This window comes from Labrus mixtus, chromosome 15 (genome assembly GCF_963584025.1).
Source record: "Labrus mixtus chromosome 15, fLabMix1.1, whole genome shotgun sequence".
NCBI lineage: Eukaryota > Metazoa > Chordata > Actinopteri > Labriformes > Labridae > Labrus > Labrus mixtus.
In genome coordinates this window covers 21144623-21164934 of record NC_083626.1, presented here as the reverse complement: position 1 = coordinate 21164934, position 20312 = coordinate 21144623, and the positions used below count along the sequence as shown (strand labels likewise).

The 20312-nt window shown below is 40.0% G+C and overlaps 1 protein-coding gene across 2 annotated transcripts in view; it reads right to left on the bottom strand.

Moving 5' to 3' along the window:
• Positions 1–2708: 2708 nt before the first annotated feature.
• Positions 2709–20312, bottom strand: part of LOC132990116 (chemokine-like protein TAFA-1) — a 31351-nt gene continuing 13747 nt past the window's right edge. For both annotated transcript variants that reach the window (XM_061058192.1, XM_061058191.1), the window contains exons 3-6: positions 7364–7504; positions 3986–4110; positions 3724–3810; positions 2709–3570 (exon numbers count right to left, since the gene is read on the bottom strand). In XM_061058192.1, the coding sequence (XP_060914175.1) occupies positions 3778–3810; positions 3986–4110; positions 7364–7504 (299 nt within the window). In that variant the 3' untranslated portion in view covers positions 2709–3570; positions 3724–3777. The remainder of the gene's footprint in view (positions 3571–3723; positions 3811–3985; positions 4111–7363; positions 7505–20312) is intronic.

The window sequence follows — 20312 nt, the reverse complement described above, 5'->3', positions numbered from 1 at the left end:
GCTATTTCTTATCACACTGATTTGTGTTCTAGTCCTCATTTTTTGGATAGGTTTATTTTTTTTTATGTATTTGATACTATAAATAATTGTAAAAGCTCACAATTGATAGCTGTACAAACAGTAACAAGAATCATTGAACTTCCATATCATTGAGTGTCTCCAAATCACACGCCTCTTCCAGCCGATCCCTGCTGAGCAGACTAGGGCTCTAATTGCTCAATAGTTCAGCACTAATCAGGAGGGTATTTTGGCTTCATTTTTGTACAACAGAGGTTTAGGCATGTTATCCATGTGTACATACTGGCTTTTTCTTCTACTGCTTCAGGTTGTATCCTCAGAGAGATTGTTATGACCCAAAAGATTTCTACTGTCTGCTCAGAAAGATAAATTATTTGCCGGGGGCATAACCAAAGGTTAAATCCAATATTTCCGAGACAGCATTAATCATTACCATGGTCTGTGCCAAGTACTCAACGCATGTTGAGTTTTGTGGAGATATTAGATTGGATTATTGGTTTCATCACAAGCAAACTTTTTATCTGACCATGCAGCAAGCGGACAAATCTAAGATCACAAAATTATATTTGAAGATGGAACCTGCTTTAGTGTTGCAGGTAAAAATCAAAATTTGAACTCCACGCCTCAAGGCTTGCAAAGTTAATAGAGGTTAAAAAAAATGGGATGGGGATTTTGAGAAACTCATGCGAGCTGCCAATGTTAAAAAGCCACCAAAATAGTCAATGTATTATCTTGATGAAACAAAAAGTTGCTCAAATTTCACTTGTGAATGCTATTGTAGATACCTATCCAATCAGAGAAGGGTATTAGACAAAGTTGTTCAGAGCATACATACATTGTGCGAAGCAAGAAGGAAAAAAGTCCTTATTTTCTGTTTAAAAAATTGCCAGGTCAGAAGAACTCGGTGCAAATAAGTCAGATAATGAACCTTTATAATTTTTTGATAATTTTCAAGTGACATGAAGACTATAAAACATACGCATCTTTTCATTTCTCATCAATGGGAAACTGGTATTTAGGTGGACAGTGGAATAATAATGAAGTCCAAGCTCCAGGTAGAACTTTCATTTCTCAAGAAGATGGATGGCACCCAGGAAAGCAACAGCAGTCACCCAGAGTTTCTCCTAGAATAAATCCTGCTGGGCAGAGGCTGTGAAGGCACTGGTCAGTATCCCACTGTGATACTGCATCAAAGTGCTGTAAAAATCGGAGCTGGTCCTGTTACCCATTCATCTAAGTGTGTAATCGTTCCAAGCTACAATATATACCTGTGTGTGCTAAGAGCAAGAGTAACTGCAGTAAATAATTGAGTGTCAGGCTTAGACATTTTTTAGCTATAGTAGTTTTGTCTCCAACTTTATGTTTACAATTTAGACATAAGAATGGTATTTGGCATTAAGGTTTCAAGCTCTGTACTTCTAAAAATCAGAACGTGATGATTTTAAAAGCATTGAAACCCCATTTTTAAAGGAAATAGCACCAAGGCAACATGTCAAATGATGAAACTTAGAAATGTCATCGTTTTTGGAAAATTATATTCCATTTTTTAAAGCCTATTTGATGCTAGCAACAGGTTTAAAGAAAGATAGGAAAAGGTAATGATTACCAACTTGTTGCACCATGTCTTCTTGAAAAGAGAACTCTGAAACCTTTTAGGAAGACCAGTTTTCATCACTTTGAAATTTGAATTTACCATTCTTTCCTGTTGCAGGATTTCAGCTGCTCAACAGTTCTGGGTCTCCTTTGTCTTACTTTATGCTACATATAGCCCCAAACCCCTTCAATGGGTGACAAGTTGGAACTGCAGGCAGGCCAGTTTATCCCCCTGAATCTTTTTCTATGGAGACATGCTGTTGTTATACATGCATGTAGTTAGGCATTGTCTTGATGAAATAAGCAAGGCCTTCCCTAAAACAAACGTTGCCTATTTCGCTCTGATGCATTTAGATATGGTTCAGCTTTCATGGTGCCTTATCAAACGTGCAGGAAACCTATGCCATGGTGCAGTAATGCGCCATACGATCATGTATGCTGTTTTTTTTAAATGTGCACTGATAAAAAACTGGGTGGTCCTTCTCCTCTTTAGACCTGAGATTAGGGTGTCAAGAACTTCCAAATAGAAAGTCAATTTTTGACTTATCAGACCAATATTTCAGAATTCAACAAATCTCCTTTGTAGCACCCACAGTTTCTTTATCAAGACTTAGTGCCTACAAACCAAAGTCACAAGAACAACATCCTAATTTAGGAACCATCAGGTACCATCAGAGAAGCATGAGAATGCATTGGATGATTAAACCGGTAACAGACGGTAAACCACATCGAACGGGTGGTCTCAACTCCTTCTCCTTTGGATGGCAAACTTAGGTCCCCCAAAAATATATCAATATAAAATATGATACAGTCTGTTTGGGTGACATTTGACTAAAGAAAAATTATGACTTATTGGAAGGGGACCTGTGCCTCTAGTGCCTCTTTTATGGAAGTCCTGTTCAATCATTACCCTCGTTCATAGTTGAAACACATTTTTTTGGCATAATGTATATATAGACATGTTGTTTGTTGTCGGTAATGGTGCTAATATTGGAAACACTCCTGTAGGTGTAAAAGAGGGTAAAAACAAACAACTTATATTGGTGCAAGGGTTGTAGAACTTATTGTTGAAACCTGCAAGAAAAGCAGCACTCACATCAGTTACAGGAACAGTGACTTTAATGAAATATCAGCACATTTCAAGATGGCTTCATATACAATATCATCATTTGTATGATTTGACACAAATAAGGCATTTCAAGTTTCCAAAGTAAACCTACTGGTATCAGGATTTTGGTGAATCGATCAGTTTTAGGGTAGTTGACAAGTTGCCGAGTTCGACTGGTAAAGCCATGTAAGAGGTGATCAAAGGCAAACAAGTACCATACAAACAAATGGTAAAAGGTACAGTATCAGGACACACAAGCTGTGTTTGTAATACGTCTTCTTCGCACTGTATCTTCAAAGCACTGCATCTTTGAACTTTGGCTGTGTGGGTATGAAGAAAGGAGAAGATCAAGACCGCATTTGGGGACTCGAAAGATCGTTTTTCACCACCACTTTAAATAAAGCTCATGTACACAAGAAAAGACAAACAATTTATGTACAGTATTTTTCATTTTACAATGATAAAAAAAGCAAATCCTGAGGGCTGTCAACTACTGTACTCGCTCATCCCGCTTCCTTTGATGTATTTGTCTCCTGTTTGCTGCTTCATAGTGCACATCTGTCTCACTGATGTCTGAGGAGGAGACGTCAGATGCTCTCCAGATAATAATCCAAATGCAGACAGTCTCGTTTCCATCTCAAAGTTGGAAGGAAATGATGAAAATCTATTCATTACAAGGTTATGATGAAGTTCCCCGCAGGCATCTCTGAGCGTCAGTATTTTCAGTAGCCTCGAGCAGGGATGTGCTTTATGTATTCTACATCTTTTTACACTTTAATCTGAGAAGTGTTCACATTTCTTAGAGCAACAATAGGTTTATTGTCTTTGTGGTAATTGGTCCTGTGACAGTGCTGAAACAAGAAGGAAAAGCATTTAAAGGACAATGTAAATATCAGAGAAATTAACGCGAACTGAGTGTTTTGCCCTTTGCAAAGCTTACCAATTATATCAGTTAAAAGACATTAATTATCTTACAAAAGTCCAAGAATAATGACATGGCTGACCTGCAGATTAACCTTTGCAGCAGAAGAGGTCCATTGCATCTTTTCTGCAAAGTGTTAATATGTTGATGTGGTGTATGGCTGAGTGTTCTGATGAGAAAAAGGAGAAAATGATAGGGTTAGACTGCGCTGGTTACAAGTCGGTTTGCAGCAGAATTCAATCTCAATAACTATGCTGTTCTGTTGATATCACAGTGCTGTATATTTCTCTCCAACTGTTCCGCTGTTATGACTTGTTTCCCACGGTCAAGAGAGGTTATCTTACCCTTGTGGTTTTGATCTTGTTGCCGGCGTAGCACATCCAGCCTGAGTTGTCAGGTAGCGTCTTGCATTCCTCCCCCTCCAGGCAAGGCTCCATCTCACACCACCACTTCCCAATTACTATGGATGCTACAGGCAATAAAAGAGAAGAGAAATAGTGATACAGGTAACTCTCACATGAACAGAGTGCAAATCCAGAAACCTGAGTCTGGCAGTTTAGACAATGGTGACCATTGACCATTAACAAGCAGCCTCAGGATGCAAGCTCAAATACAGTTATAAAGTCAAACTGTTTTCCAGCTGTGTTGAACACATGTTGGGTATCTGATGAAACATTAGACAGCCATTTATCCATTGATCAGCAGCAGATAATTGATGTTTCTTTGGATCCCCATTAGCTTCAGCATAAGCTAATAGCTAATCTACCATGGGTTCGCTGTTTACATTGTGACAAATCAAATGTACCCATTAATGATACTTAAAAACTATCAAATTTACAGTCAACTGAAAGGAAATTAAATAAATGTCTCAATCTCAAATAAAACTGAGGCAATAAAATATAAAACAAAAGCTCAGGCTCGTAATGATATCTAAAAGATAAATAACCTGTTAGCATAGAAAGCCCCCATCACAGCAAAAGGACTTTGGCTCCTATTTTGACAGTGTTAAGTGTGATGTCTAAAGCACATAGGGCAAAGTGATTTCAGGCGTGTCCGATTACATTTAGCTAGTTTCACAGCGCACAATCTGGGCACAAAGCTCAACACAGAGCACAAAGAGGTTGGAAGAAGTCACTTGATTATACATAAGTGTGTTCTAGGGTAACCTGGATCAAACTAACCCAAATGTCAGCTCTCATTCCCTTTTAGAGTCAGGTGTGTGCATGCTATCTGCTTGGTATTACATATTGGTTTATACATGGCAGACTTTATTCTTTATTCTGAAATAGACTGAACTCCAGCCAGATCATTTAAGTGCTCTCGCTTCACTGTCCCCCTGAACACACAGAACACATACAGGAAACTGTATGAAACATGTTGATGGCAGACTGAAGATATATATTTTGCTGAAGCATTCCCACAGTACAACATGAGAAACATTCAAAAAGACGCTGTTTAACATTTCCACATGAGGCACGAAAGTGTATCCTTATTAATAATTCAAATCTGTTCAGACAGGCTGACAGGACGGGACAGGATCTGTAAAAATGTATTTACTTATTTTCTTTGCTGGAATCCTTTGCTACATTGTCTAATGTGTGTGTACAGAACACTGGGCAGTCTATATTAATACCTGTGGGCTATATGGTCCGCGGCACTCATAGTTTTACATAAGAACTATTATACAGCCAACTCTCTGTTGCATGAGAGCTTGTGAGTGTGTGTGTGTGTGTGTTTCTACATGTATTGGACAGAACACAAATCGAAGTGAGCCCACATGGAGAGCTTGGAAACAATCAGAAACAGAAACAAAAGGTTTCTTTCTCCTAGCTCTCTATATCCTATTGAAAACTCAGTTTGAATGTACCAGCCTATGCACTGGCATTAAAATGTGGAGTAGTAGTATTGTTGTGCATCTTGTGTGTGGAACAAGCTCAGAAGGAGTGCATAGTGAACTTTCCAACGTATGCCCATCTTGATAATGCATCCTCTAAAAAGCAGCCCATACTGCGCCTCCAGATTTAGACCAGGTTTTAGGTGTTTTAAGGCGCAGTCGTTTACTGTGTCCTCAAGATGGGAATGCACCAACTTTGCGTCCCTAGCAAACTTTTTAAACAAGCACACCCCTGGGCAATAACTGGAGTTAATTTGCAATATGAACAACATGAGCGCTGGGTGTAAAAATGACATCCGTATTAGTGGAAAATAGGAGAGACACCTGCACTTGCACACCAAGATGCTTCATGTTGGCTGTATGAGAGTGCCCTTAGTATTAATTACAGAAGTTGTTTTTTAATGATCTTTACGTGACAATGAAAATACTAAAGGGAAATCTGGCCATATTTGAATATCTATTTGTTCAGACAACAGCTAGGTTAGCATTCAGACATAGCTAATGTTACTTTCAGCCACTTACTCTCTTATACCAGGAACTAGCTAGAGGGTGTTAGCATACATTACTGTTTGTTAGTGTTACATATTACAACAGGGAATGAGTATTGTATAAAGTTTAAGCTAGGATGTGACTATGTTAACTTTAGCTGCTGTTTATCAGTACCCTCAACATTTCACTATTAATTGTCTTTAATTGGGTCAATAGCAGCAGGAAAGCAATGCAATTTATTTAAGATGATTTGCTGCCCTACATTTATAAACCTACAGTTCAGACAAATATTAATATAACAGAAAATGTGCTTCCCAGTTGGAGTGTGACATCAAAGGAAAAATGGCCAAGTGTGAATAAGGGTCTAATCCTGATTATGAACTGTGTCTTATCAAAGGTGAAATGAACTTCTATGTGTCACATGTACAGTTCATACAAAACTGTTGCCTGGTCTAATGTGGTTTCTTTGTAACATGTAGTCACACAGGAATACGGAGGGTTGAACTGAGGCTTTTCATTGAGTGAGTGGATGGGTAGGTGTGACTGTGACTTGACTTTAATGCGCGCCACATTTCTGCCGTCAGGAGAGAAAATTGCCTTAAATACAGGGTAAGTAGACAGTAAATGGTTTGTAATGTGTGACTGAGGAAAAGAATCTGTCAGGGCTGACATCGAAAAACCTCAAATTCCCCCAGTCTGCTCGGAGATTGCAGTAATATTTGCAAAAGGATTTAAGATAAAAGCTGCAGGTGAGAGGTTTAGCTAAAGCCAATATGTGCTTTAGTTGTGTCAGAACCCAGCGCCAAATCCATTTCTTACAAGGGATTGAGCCTGTGTCGCAGACATTTGTCAAAGCCTGTATAAAAAACACCATAAAATACCTAAAAGCATCCTATGTAATCAACAGCCAGTTTCCTTCTGCATCCCTTTGCTTTGTTATTTTTATTTTATTTTTTTTAACTCTTTTCTGGGGTGTTTGTCTACTGTTTCAGTAAAGCCACCCCTGCAGATATATTCTGCTCACTGACAGCAACCAAATTTGGTCATGACATTATCCCAGGTAATGTTAATCTTATCTGGGACAAGGTATTACATGTGCGTCTTGGGCTTTTATTGGAACAAATCTCTGTATCTCTTAAAGAAAATGTTGTTTTGGCTGGAAGAATTTCTCTTATTGTGTGACAGAGGCCATGTCTAGCTGAAATCAATGTAAAAATGAAAAACATTCCTTCCCTCCAATGAAAGCAGAATCTATTTTTTTTTCATCATGCAGCATTTGAGACAAGTGTTGTAGTTAGACCTGGTATTGAATTTATTCTTCTTCTGCTGAAACACTCACCGTCGACACATGAAGGTCGGTTTCTTGTGGTTCCAGCCACCTTCCCTGGCAGACAAGAACACTTGACCGTCTGCGACCGCTCCTCAATACGATTTTTATTACAGCATCTGTGAGCAGCGATCACTTCACATGTGCCCCCCTCTGAAAAGAAGAAATAGACAATAAAGACACAGAAATTATCTTCAGCTTCCTCTGAACATCCAAACATTTCAGTGTGTGGAGAAAGTTCAAATTTATTGACTCAAGTACTGTACTATACAAATATTTCTGCATTATTTATCAGCCGATTTGTCTGTGATATTTTTAGATCCTACTCCTTTTTGTTGTTGCTGATTGTATGTCACTGTTTTGTGAACAAGCTGTTCCAATCAAACTGCCCCAGAGGGAATTATAAATAAGTTCTTATTGAATCGCATGTTTGTGTCTACATCACTAGAAAGAAATGTATTTTTTACTTTTATTTTTTATTTTACATCATTGCAATCTGCTGATAAAAACGTTAGGCTAAAACTGCTTTATCTTGAAAGTATTCAATTTTTTTTTTTAATGTTAAATAGTAATTAGCAGCCTCTTAGTGCACAGCAGACTGGAGTAGATCCTGAAATAAGCCCACCTTTGTAACAAACAGTTAATGTATTGTGAATCGGGAATCAGTTTAAATAGTGACCTCTAGAACCGAAGAGAAAGAAGCAGAGGTGAGAGTGCAAGAACGTCCTGTGTTGCAGATACTGTGGATTGTAATCTAGTTGTGGCTCTACTGGCTGCAGAAGCCAATGAATACCCTTGAGCCCCCAGGTGATATTCTCTTTTATACAGCTGAAATGAACATATTTACAACCTAATAAAAACAAAAACAGTTTTGGTCATATAGCTCATTTCTGTGTTGGTAAAAACTGTACAGGGGATCCATTTTTTTAATCATCTTTTTCAATGATATGAAGTCTAAGAGTTTTGCATAAAAATGGGCGTGGCTGAGTTGATTGACAGGTCTGTGTGTTGTTGGTGTTTGCAATAAGATCCACATCATCTCCAGCTCTTTCCCTGTTATTACAGATAGTTTGGTTGAGATATAATTTCTATATTGGACTTTGTAGGGCTTCATCAGGCTACTTCACCTTTGAGTGACATCACAGAGACTACGTCCATGTTTTATACATTGTACAGTACTGATATCTGACTGTTTAAAGGAAGTGCTCACACAACAACAGCTAGCAGATCACAAGGAGATATTTGCTAAATGTAACCCATAAACAAGAATAATAGTCCTTTACACGTTCTGAGTGAACGCAGGCCTGCAGCTCGTTGAATTTCAAATGATGAAGATGAGGAGATGTGTGAGTGCGGCCAGAAAAAAAGACATCTAGTTGCAGGAGGAGAGAGGCCTGCTTCAGGGCTATCATGAATATGAACAGTGACTCCACCGCGCAATTATCACCAAACTAGCTGCTATGGCCCAAAGGATGAGAGGACCAGACCGACAACCTCGACCCACCTCAACCGCTGGCCTCTCCCACCCACTGCGCGCAGACTCTCCACATATGAGAGCTGTGCAGCAAAGGGCCATCTGACAATTACACCCGTCAGCACGACACAAGATCAAGGAGGTTGTAGAGAGAAAGAGCAGAGAGAGAGAGAGAGAGAGAGAGAGAAGGGGGGTATCAAGCATTTTGCTGGCAAAGTGATTTGAAGTCATGTTTGACAATGAGCTGTAGGTTTGTCGAATGTGTCATGTCTTCATTTGCATGCATCACAATTCTACATTTTAATATTTTTTGGTTTTTGAGGCCACCCTGATGCAGAAAAGAAGGAAAAAGCAGAGTGGACACCATCTCCACAGAAAACCTGCATCAGTAAGAAGCAGCAAACAGCTTCAAATGCCTGTAGGGCGTGAAGGCAGAACTCAATCAATAAGGAAGGCAAACTGTGACACTTAATAGTCTCTATTTCAAGATTAGCTCATTAGCATTTGTAAGCAGAATAAAACACACTCTAAAACTGTTGCAAGCACACATAATAAATACATGTGTATTTCTTCGTAGTTATTGTGCCTCCTTTATAACATCTTCTATGAAGGCAAACTAGAGGCTGTATGAACTATTTATGCTTTTAACATACAATATAATATCGCTTCAGTGATGTGTGAACTGAATCGATGGGTTAATAAGTCATAAGTGGATAAATCTATCTTTTTTTGTGAAACAATTAATCATTTCTGTTACCAAAATTCCGAATATGTATCTTTTATTACTTCTTAAATTTAGTATTTTTTGCTTTTCTGAGTTCTATAATTATTCTAAAAATTAACTAATTTACGTGAAGCCGCTTTAAAGCCCCACAAAGCTGACAAACATGGTGTATTGATCGGTCTATTGATTTGTACCATTGCATTAAAGAGTGTTAATTACTCTTTTAGTGATTATACATACTGTCTGTTGATGACAAATAAGGTTGGCGGGTGACCAAACAAAGGACTTTAAAAAAATAAGATTTGATTTATATTGATATTCTTTTTGATTTATTTAAAGTCCTGGTGATAAATATTTTATATTTTATAATCCCTATTATAAAGTGCAATATTCTGTCTGATGTATTCAGTTAAAACAGTTGAGCGACTGTGGCTCTGTTGGTAGAGTCTGTAATGTCGGGGTTCGATCCCCAGCTCCTGCAACCACATGACCAATGTGTTATTGGATAAGACACTTAACCCTGCTGCTTTGTATGAATGTGTATGAATGGAGTTAGTTACTTCTGATGGTCACTTTACATATCAGCCTCTGCCATCAGTGTGTGAATGGGTGTGAACACGGCAGGTGTGACCTGTAGTGTCAAAGCACTATACGTCCATCAAACCACATAAATAGAACGTGATGGTGCCTACAGCAATGTGACACTTTGTTATCAAGAAGGTATAAACAGCTTGAACACCAGCTAATCCACAAGAGAAGTTACAATTCTAGCTTAATCTGCTAATTATTTTCTAGATTTCTAGGTCCGACTTTAAATTTAGACAGCGCTAAGTTTTGTTAATGCGTTGTATTTGTTGTTGTTGTTGAGCTTTACATCCTGTATCTCAACACTTCTATTGGGATAACAAGAATGTGGTTGCAGAATTTTCAAGCTTTGCAATTTGGTTTTTCATCATTCTGTTTCAAAGAATCTCTCAGAGCGGCCATACAGCCACGAAGCAGCAGAAATTCTAAAGTGACAGAGAGAGAGAGAGAGAGAGAGAGAGAGAGAGAGAGAGAGAGAGAGAGAGAGAGTTGTGTGTCAGTTTCTGGATATAATTGAGCCATCATGTGAGCTCCTGTGGGGATTACCAGCACAGCCCTACTTGACCCGCTGGATAGAAGTATATCAGAGGGCTCGTCTCACACTCCGTTCTCTAGTTTCTGCCACATCGCATTATTGAAAGAAACATCTTCTTGTAGGTGCATCAAAACCTCCAGAGATGTTAGAATTACATTTTCATTCAGGCTTCAGTGTTTCTCCCTGGTGGTTTTGGTGTAGAATCTGCTTCCCGCTGAGCTAAAGAAACAAGTTTTAATATACAGAACGTGATAGTCGGGGTTGGGTGTGTTGATTGGCTAAGTGAGTTTTCAGAAACAAAATTAATAGCCAATTTTTAATCCGGCGTGAGGCAAGACTTAAGAAAGCTTGTGCTCTCCCCGCTTCCTGCCAAGTCTGTGGAGTTTCTCGGCTTATCTTGACTCCAGGCTCTGCATTTCAGAAAACATCAACAGCCTTTGGTTTTACTGAAAAATATCCAGAATTTGTAGCCGGTCTGGGAGAATGTTTCTGTGCTGTCTGATGCACTCAACAAAAGGGCATGTCTGCACAACGTTAATCGTGATGTACCAGTGGAAGCAGTGGGGCATCATTTGAAAACAACAGCCCACAGGGGTTTGTTCTTCCTAATGCGTCTCCTTAATTGCATAAGACAGCCCCAGATTTCCTCTTTGATCTATTAAAAACACACCACTCAACAGAATTAACTTGCATCGCTCGTTGCTAGCAAACAGAGGAAAATAATCGGGATGCTCTATATTTGGAAATCATCACCTCAGAAGAATACATTAAAATCAAATAAAAATGCAAATCAGTGTGGTATTTCCAGCTGGCAGGTGTGCTGGGTACCTTTAAACAAAAGCTACGCAACACTGACGACCACTCTTCAGGTTCACCCGTGGTTTCAGTCTGCCAGAACAACACGCTGCACGCTCCGAGACCCCGTCTTTGCCTTATAAATATTTCAGAGGGAGGCGGAGAACAACATGGTTGGAGATGAAGGCTCTCATCAGGTGAAGGCTGGAGCCATACAAGGGTATAATTGTTTTCTGTATTTCCATCCCCCCACCATTATCAGGGACTACGAACAAAGCTAGTCGGCCACAAGACAAATGGCTGCAGTGTATAGAGAGAGTGTGTGTGTGTGTGTGTGTGTGTGTGTGTGTGTGTGTGCGTTTTCAGCGTGTGTGCTCTTTCTCCAGCAACATATTGATTGACAGGGAACAAGGGTCACACAGAAATTCTCATTCAGAAGGGCAAAAGTCACACAGAAGCAGAGGGTCTCAACTGGAACTGCCCTGTTTTTGTTTCCATGCTCCGTGCTCCCATCTCTTCATTACTGTGAGCTTAGGAGCGGAGGCTGTCAGGAAACGAGGTGACCAGGGCACAGCGTATTTTTAGGGCTGAGAGAAGCTCAGAACAGAGAAACTCAGAACTTTGCGCTGCACGACTCTGAGATTCTGTCATGTTTTCTGGGGTGATTTGTTCCTGGTGTTTTTGAATAAAAGAAAATAAAAAAAATTGTGCGTGCAGTTGATTCATTTCCTGTGCTAGAATTGCTGTTGTTGATCAGTTCTGCCGTCTGAAATGAAAACGAGATTCCTAATGAGAACAATGAACTCTTGCGGTTTTCGTTTCTGCAATCCACACTCCAAGTTTCCGTTTCTCGTTTACATCAGAGCTCGTTATCATCCTCGGCTTACTCGCAGATTGAAAAACCTGTTCACTGTCAAGTGCAATTTTTACAGGCTCAATAGATAACATCCCATTTTTTTTTATAAATGATTATAAATGGAATTCATGGATGACATGTTCATTAAAGAATGAATTACAACAAAAAGATAGTTTTCTTTTCTGTAACATTTCTGGAAAGTTATGTATGTACACAGTCAGGCCATGAACCACTCTGATAAGAATGTCCTTATGTAAGTTGACTTACAACAGGTTTTTATTTTTTTGTCCACTGTAGTTTCTAATATGGGCAAAACTCCACAATGTAGAATCTTTCATTTCCTACATTGTTATTCAACAGCATCTCTAATTAGATGCTCTGTGGTAAATAATCCCCCGACACTCAAACTTCACACCTCCAGCTGGTAACGCTATCTGTTCAACATTTTGAAGCCCAAATTGTGATAACTCTGATGATATCATCAGCATGCTGCTTTAGATACAGGTAAGTGGTAGATACTTGAGTATCATCATTTAATGCTACTTCTTTACTAGTTATAGTTACTGGTTTATTAAGCTTAACATACCTAAAGACTTAATATTCAAAGAAAAACAACGAAATAGAAAAATCAGCTCATAAAGTAGGATTTATGTTCATAGAATAAATCATTTAGGAGTATAAGATATTTATTTACGCTCCCACTGGACCTGCCCCAACATGAAAATCCTTTTTACAGGTTTAAGCACCAGTTATAACAAACTACAATCTAATACACATCATAATAAAACATCACATGCACTTTTATTTCTTATAATTTCACTTGATTAAGCAGATCATTATTTTAGTTTCCTAATGAATATACTTCAACACCCCCTACAATACAGAGGAATGCACTTTTAACTTGTTAAATAATGATGAAAAAATTAAAAATAGAAATACAATATATATTTTAAATCATGAGTTCATTTGTTCCCTGCAGATTGTGTCAAGTCATTTTAGACTAGTAGTTGAGACTCAGCCTTTATGGTTTTATTTTTTGCAGTTTGTGATTTACAATGCAGGACTTTAACATGTGACATTGTCTTTCTTTGCATTTCAAATGGACGGACTAACTCCGTCTGCTGATGAGAATAATGTGATGTGATCCAAAGCAGCTGAGCGGACCCAGTGTTGATGGTTGGTTTTTATAACTCCATCACTGCTATATTTGACTGTTTAAAAAACACTCATTTGAATTGTTAATGCAGAGTCAGGAGAAGAAGTCAGCAGTCGGCCTAAGGAAAAAGGAGGAATGGCGTACAATTAAACCTTGTGGTGGGATTGTTTACTCAACTGTTGTTTTCAAGGTCAAGGATGAATAACACACCTCAGAGCCAGTCATTAGAGACTGAATAGTCGGCCTGTCTCGTGATTTTCTCATCAACTGAAGCTATTGCGAGCTGTCAGGATTGCCTGTCTTACTGACTTTGGAGCTGTCTGACAACTTTGGCACTTTTTCAATGTTAGAAAAAGTTCTCATATTTCACATTCATGGATTGATTGCCTTCGGGTTTAACTTGGGTGATTTCTTTTTGCACAATGTGAATGTGTCAAATCCCTGCACTGACAAAACCATTCTATCTACATATAGATTTAGTTTAAATTTAGTTTCCTAATAGTAGGCATATTGCTGTTTACGCTGTTGTCTTTTTTTATATTCTATTTGTATGTTTACTGTCATGTACAGAAAACACAAAGGCAGATTCCTCATGTGAGTAAACCATGGACAAATACATATACACCAGAGACATTCAAATATGGCTGATGAGATAGCTCCCCCAAAGTGAAGCCAAAACATCTTGATTGCCCCCCGTTGACTGGCTGCGGTTTAAGAAGTTAGCTCCGCCTCCCCCATATTAACAGATGGGATATGGGTCAAACTTTTAAATCAAAATACACATCAAATAAATATATCTCAAACATTGTCTTTGGCAATAAAGTCAGATCTTTTCATGCCGATTAGAGTTGTTGTTTGGTGCAAGGCAATGGTGGGGGCGGTGTGAATATCAGGCCTGTGCACATTTCTGTTGCTCTGGTACAATAAGGTCCAGGGCAAGGAGAAAAGGTTGCTTGTCCAGGAAGAAGTCAGTGCAGCAGCGGGTGAGACAAGATCAAGAATGGATGGCAAGCGTGAGGCAGCAGGGGGCTTGGATGAGATGGGAGAGTGCAATGGAACGCAAGCTCAATTGGACTGACATGTGGCAAGCTAAGCCCCAGCAAATAAAATACCTAATCCAAGCCGTTTATGACATCTTACCTAGCACCAGCAAACCTCCAGCTATGGGGCAAGTCTAATACATCGTCCTCCCCTGCTCTGCTCTGGGAGAGGGATGGACGAGCACATCTTCAGCAGCGGCCTGGGGGATGGTTGCAAACATTGGCGCCATGACCATCTGCTGAAGGTGTAGTTGCTGAGTGTTTCCTCTGCCACAAAAAAACAAAACAGTAGGCCCCACTGCCTCCCCATTTAGCAGATAATTTTTATCAAAGCAGGAGAGCTGCCTAAAACACATTTACAGAGTAGGCCAGCTTTTTTGCAGCTGGCTTATTCTCCACCGCACTGGACTGGCAGCTAAAGGTTGACCTTGGCTAGAAACTCAAGTTTCAGGAACAATTCACAGCAACACCGTTGGGACCAAATATTGTCATTTTGTCTGAGGCCCTGATAGAATTGACTGTTCCCTGGAAAGATAGCATTGAGGAGGCTTTTCGAAAAGAAGCTGGCCAAATACCAGGGACTTCTCGAAGATATAGCTGGAAGCAGGCGTGGAAAGCACACTGCTATCAGGTTTAAGTAGGCTGCAGAGGCTTTGCAGGCCACTCTCTCATAAGGCTCAACACCCGGCTGGGAATAAGAGGAGACCAGCCATGGTCTGCAACAGAGGCAGCAAAGAAAGGATCCAGGTTGCTGTGGATGAAAGGGGTGATGCTGCTTGGACACAAGTCGGGACTTGATCAATGAGGAGAGGGTGTATGATGTAGCGAGACCTCAAACAACCTATGAAAATATGAAAAAACACTTCCGCAGGATGTATCTTTTCTCTGATGCTATCAAAATAGGTATTATGATTGACAGCCCTTCCAACAAATGAGGCTCATGCAGAGCTCTGCACGGGTATACAAGAAAAGAGGAGTGAGGTGAAACTATGTTCATTTAACTCAACATACTGTAACCTTGAATGTCTGCTCCAGACCGACACAAACATCCTTTCCAGTTTGTCGGTATTGATGTCCCGCCCCTTCGGCTCACCAAAACACTATGTCCCCCCCTGCCGATGCACAGACTCTGACAACGTCTCCAGCAATGTCAGCAATATTGTTTTACACTTTTGCAAAAACAAGAGGAGGGGGAGTTTTTAATTTAAAAAAATTTAATTTTTTTACTATTGAGAATCAGAATAAATGATTTAATAATGGTCTAATTTTTAAGCTCAAACTTAGTTACCACTTGAAGAATCATAGAAAAGAACTTCACTTAAGATCAGCTCTGGACTCACTTTGACAGATTTTTCAGTCTGACTTGGCCTTATTTTCTATTTTATTGTATTCTATTCTATTTTTGCCAGTCATTAAGAGACTTTCATGTCTGCAAATAAAGATGTAACAGTATGTTGACCGTCGCTGTGAAATAAGTTGAACAGAGCAAAGAAAACAGCTTTGTGAGACCTAACAAATCCTCCTGCACTCTACATGACGTCTCACAGCGGGACAACTGCTTTGTTCCTGTTCATCACATGAAAAAAATCTGTCAAAGCACTTGACTGTACTGCTATTATCTACACAAACGACAACACCTGGCATGAGCACGAGTGTCTCTGTAGCTGGATTGGAGAGCGACGGCACAATGAGTCACTCTGAAAGGTAACAAAAAAAAAACGCATCAAAATCAGTTTGAGTTATGGACAGCGAGCCTGGATGAAGGCGGATTCCGTCAAATCGTGCGTGACATGAGCGAGTATTGTACTGATTCTGTGTTTCAGCGGGGTCTGCGGTTCTGTCTGCGCTAATGAATGTGAGCAGAGTTCAGGTGGGACCAGTAAACGCTTCCTCCAACATGATGAAAAAGCCATAGCGCCGAGGAGAATGGTCAGTCTATCTCAATAGAAATGTCACTATGCAATAAGTATGCAATGACTCGCTGTCTACTGTAATGAGCCCAGACTGTGTGCATGTCTCTGGAGACGCCGATAGCAAGTATACCATCTGAATGGAAACACTTCTCTGCCATCTGTTTCTGGCGTTTGACACAATATGTACATAAAAAATACTTTATAGAGGGATTCTGAAGCAATCTATTATTCTGTTGAAAACTAATCTGAATGAAATATGTGTGCTTAATGAATGCAGCATATGACTGAGACGATAACAGTCAGAGAAGTCACTCTTTCACTCCATATACAAACCAAACTGAAAGCCTGGGGGACTCAATTTAGTGAGTAACCTGTCTCTCTCCTGAGGCTTAGGATTCCAGTGATTGGCAGCCAGTAGCACTATGTGGACGCTTTACTGACTTACACACACATTCAAGTGCCGCGTGACGATACGTAAGGTGTAATGTACAGTGAGCGGGTCATTACGGTGTGTTATTACATGACCTAGGGTGGTCAATTACAGCACAGTCTATTTCTCTAAAGCGGACCACTGCTATGAAAAAACAGCAGGTGGAAGCTAAAGGATACACAAAGCTGTAGGCTACGAGAGAGGAATCTACTAAATTGAAGATGACACATGAGGTAAACACTACCTGTAACATGGTATGGGATATGGCGGGGTTCAAACACAGGTGACTGGATAAGAAAATGTCAACAGACTCTGACAGGGACAGGACAGAAAGCATCAATCGGGAGCTGCGATGATACGTGTGGTCTCATTCAACTTGTCTCACTTCAAAGTCATCGGTGTTAATGTTCAGTCTAATGTGAGTGGTAACCTTTTAAGAAGGTGACAGAGTTACGGTGTGCTATGGAAGGTAAATTTGCAATTAAATCAATGAAATCATTTACCAATCAATGTTTCTGTCAAATTATTGATTTCTTAATTAAGAAGCTGCGTTGTGTGATTGTATACAGTAAAGTTTCAGGAGCAGGACCACCTCTCAGCCGCGTCTCTTCCAGCGTTGCTGTAAGTTTAAACCCAACCCTCTCTTCCACTTTTGGTCAAGCGTTCCGCACCGCTTCCTGTCAACTCTTTTCTCTCTTTCGTTCTTTGCTCCTTTCCATAGATGCCTAAAGCGGGTTCATTGTGCAACGAAACCCCGAAGAAACTTCCCCAAACCAACACCAGCAGAACGTCCAACATCACCTGATTCAGCATCGTCATTCCAATACAACTGACAAATAATTGTCGAATTGCATCATGCACATGGTGTGTTCTTTGCTAGTGAAATGCATGATAATGTATCGTGAGCCAATTATTAAAGCTGAGAACAGGGAGAGCAGCTTGCCTCACCCCAACATTATTTCACTTATTATACAACCACTTAATAAAGAAGTTAATGAAATGACACAAAATTTGGCTATGAAATGTTTTCACTGATTCAAAAGAGATTCATTTCTTTCGCTGAGAAAAGTAATCCCTTGACTTCACATTTGCTGCGGCCAACTCTGTAGCATCCTTACATTTGGTCAACTCAGCTGTTTGGGTACTGCTGTGGGGACTTGGGTTGGGAACCAGAGGGTCGCTGGTTCACGTCCTGGTGCAGATTAAAGTATGTAAGTTGGTCTGGTTGATGGAGAGGTGCCAGGTCACTACGCGAGTACTGCCGAGGTGCCCTCGAGGTCATGCTTTTGCTTGTGCGTAAGCCAATAAATTAAACTCTTCCATTAATGATTGAGAAAAAGAAGGTGAACGGGACAGCAAGAATCACTGCCACACCTGGTTGAGGTTTCTTGTGTTGTCACTGTCAAAACCTGTAAACAATTGAATTTCCATTCAGCATTCACTGTCGTATCCCATATCATGTTTTATTACGTTTTTACTTCATGTGTCGTCTTCATTAAGACGATTTATCTGTCTTGCCTACAGCATTTTGTATTTCATGAAATCGCTTGCTTTTTTCTTCTCCCTTTTCCCCTACTGTAAACAGAGCAACATCAAATATATATCAGACTTCTTTTTGCAAGTTAATATGATTAAAGTTAATCCTCAAAGTCTACCAGAGCTACTTCCCTAGCAGTGCTCTCTTCTTCATTGCATCAGTGTACTGTAGAGAAAATTCAGAATTGAGTATTCAGCCCAGCTGCGTATTATAATCTGATAGCTACGTTACATTCAACTAACTCCCAACAAGCTCACAATTCATGTCACTTGCCTGTCCCTGCAAAGTCCCTATTATCAGGGCTTAATTATTGTGAAGTCTAAAAGTCATTTACAAGAGACAGCAGGCCCGGATCTTCAGACCAGCAGCAGTCCTTGTTTCAGAGCAGCATGCCTGTCACCTTTTAATGGGAAACGCATCCAAGGTGACCCATAATAGGCCCCACATCCTCCGTGCATGCTCTCTCTCTCTGCAGACATCCAAGCCAGCAGGCTGTGCAGCAGTTCTGCCTCTGACAGGAAATGGGAGCGGCAGATTAGAGAATGTCAAATTAATGCAGATGGAAGACAGTGAGAGGCACAAAAAGATGTGTGACTGCATGGTGTCAAATTGAGTGACTATTTTCTTTCCCCCCACCGCCTTCCGCGAAAACATTTGAAGTCCCTGTAGTACTGTTGTTATTCGAGACATAAATGGCGAGGTGAGAGTGAGTGACATTTTGCTCGATAAACTGTGAGACAAATTTGTTTTGAGGCAGCACGAGGATGTGGAGGACTTTTGTGTCGGTGTAAACAATTAAAAACGGCTTGTGAAAAATTTAAATGTTTTGGGAATTAGCAGTTTTTGGGAAAAGCTTCAGATATTAAAGGTGTCAACACATGAGGATTAAACAAACCATTTTTTCCCCCGCTTGAAGCGAGTGTGTTTTCTAAGTTTACTCTCATGAGTGCATGTGCTCGCTGGAGAGAAGAGTGGAAACCATTTACAAAGCAAAACTACCATTTGCTTCTTCTTTTAAAAAAAAAAGCCCTCACCATGACAAACAAAAGCAGAAAAATTCATGAAATATGGCTGGCGGGTTTTGACAGCGTGTCACACGAGGAGGCCGTAAGATTGGTCCTGTGCAGTCGTCCAAAGAAAGAAAGTGATACTTTATTGAAATGCAAAATGACAAGTCACAGAGCAGCGCTGCTGTTGTTTTAAGATGCATGAAAACTGCATGGAACAGAGGAAGCAGGGAATAGAAAGGAAAGGTTTTTTTTTTCTTTTTGCATTTGCATGTACGCCTCAGAGTGTGTTGTCTCTGTGGTCTCACACACACACACACACACACACACACACACACACACACACACACACACACACACACACACAATGTGACAATTCAAGATAGACCTGATCAAGCACATAAAATCTTCTCTGACTCTTCGTAAGACCTGCACATGTAAAACAACGGTGGTGATTTGTTTTTTTTTTTATAGTTGAGATGTGTGGCTTGTGGAGCACGACAGCCTTTTGCACTAAAAAAAAAGAGCTTTCATGTCAATTAAACAGAAATAATCAAAGTCACTCTATCTGTGTTATCCTCTTCTAACCTCCTTCTTTTTTTAGAAATGGGCAAACAGAGAAACTGCGGTGTTAAATTATGTCTTCTGTCAGTGTGATGTCATTCACTTTTAAATGTCATGCTGTTCCTGTCAGTCATTTCAGCCCTTTTCCCCCCGCCTGGCAAATGTCCAGAACTGGTATAACATATTTTTAGATCGCCTGGTCTGATGAAACAGTTACATTCAGAGGGAAGAAAAGGGAAACAGAGAGATAGAGAGGAGGCAGAGAGTCTTTAGAGAGCAGCTGCTTCGCCTCTGATGTGACTGTTGGCCCCTTCTCGCTGCCGGCTGCGGTGTGCCAATGAGCCT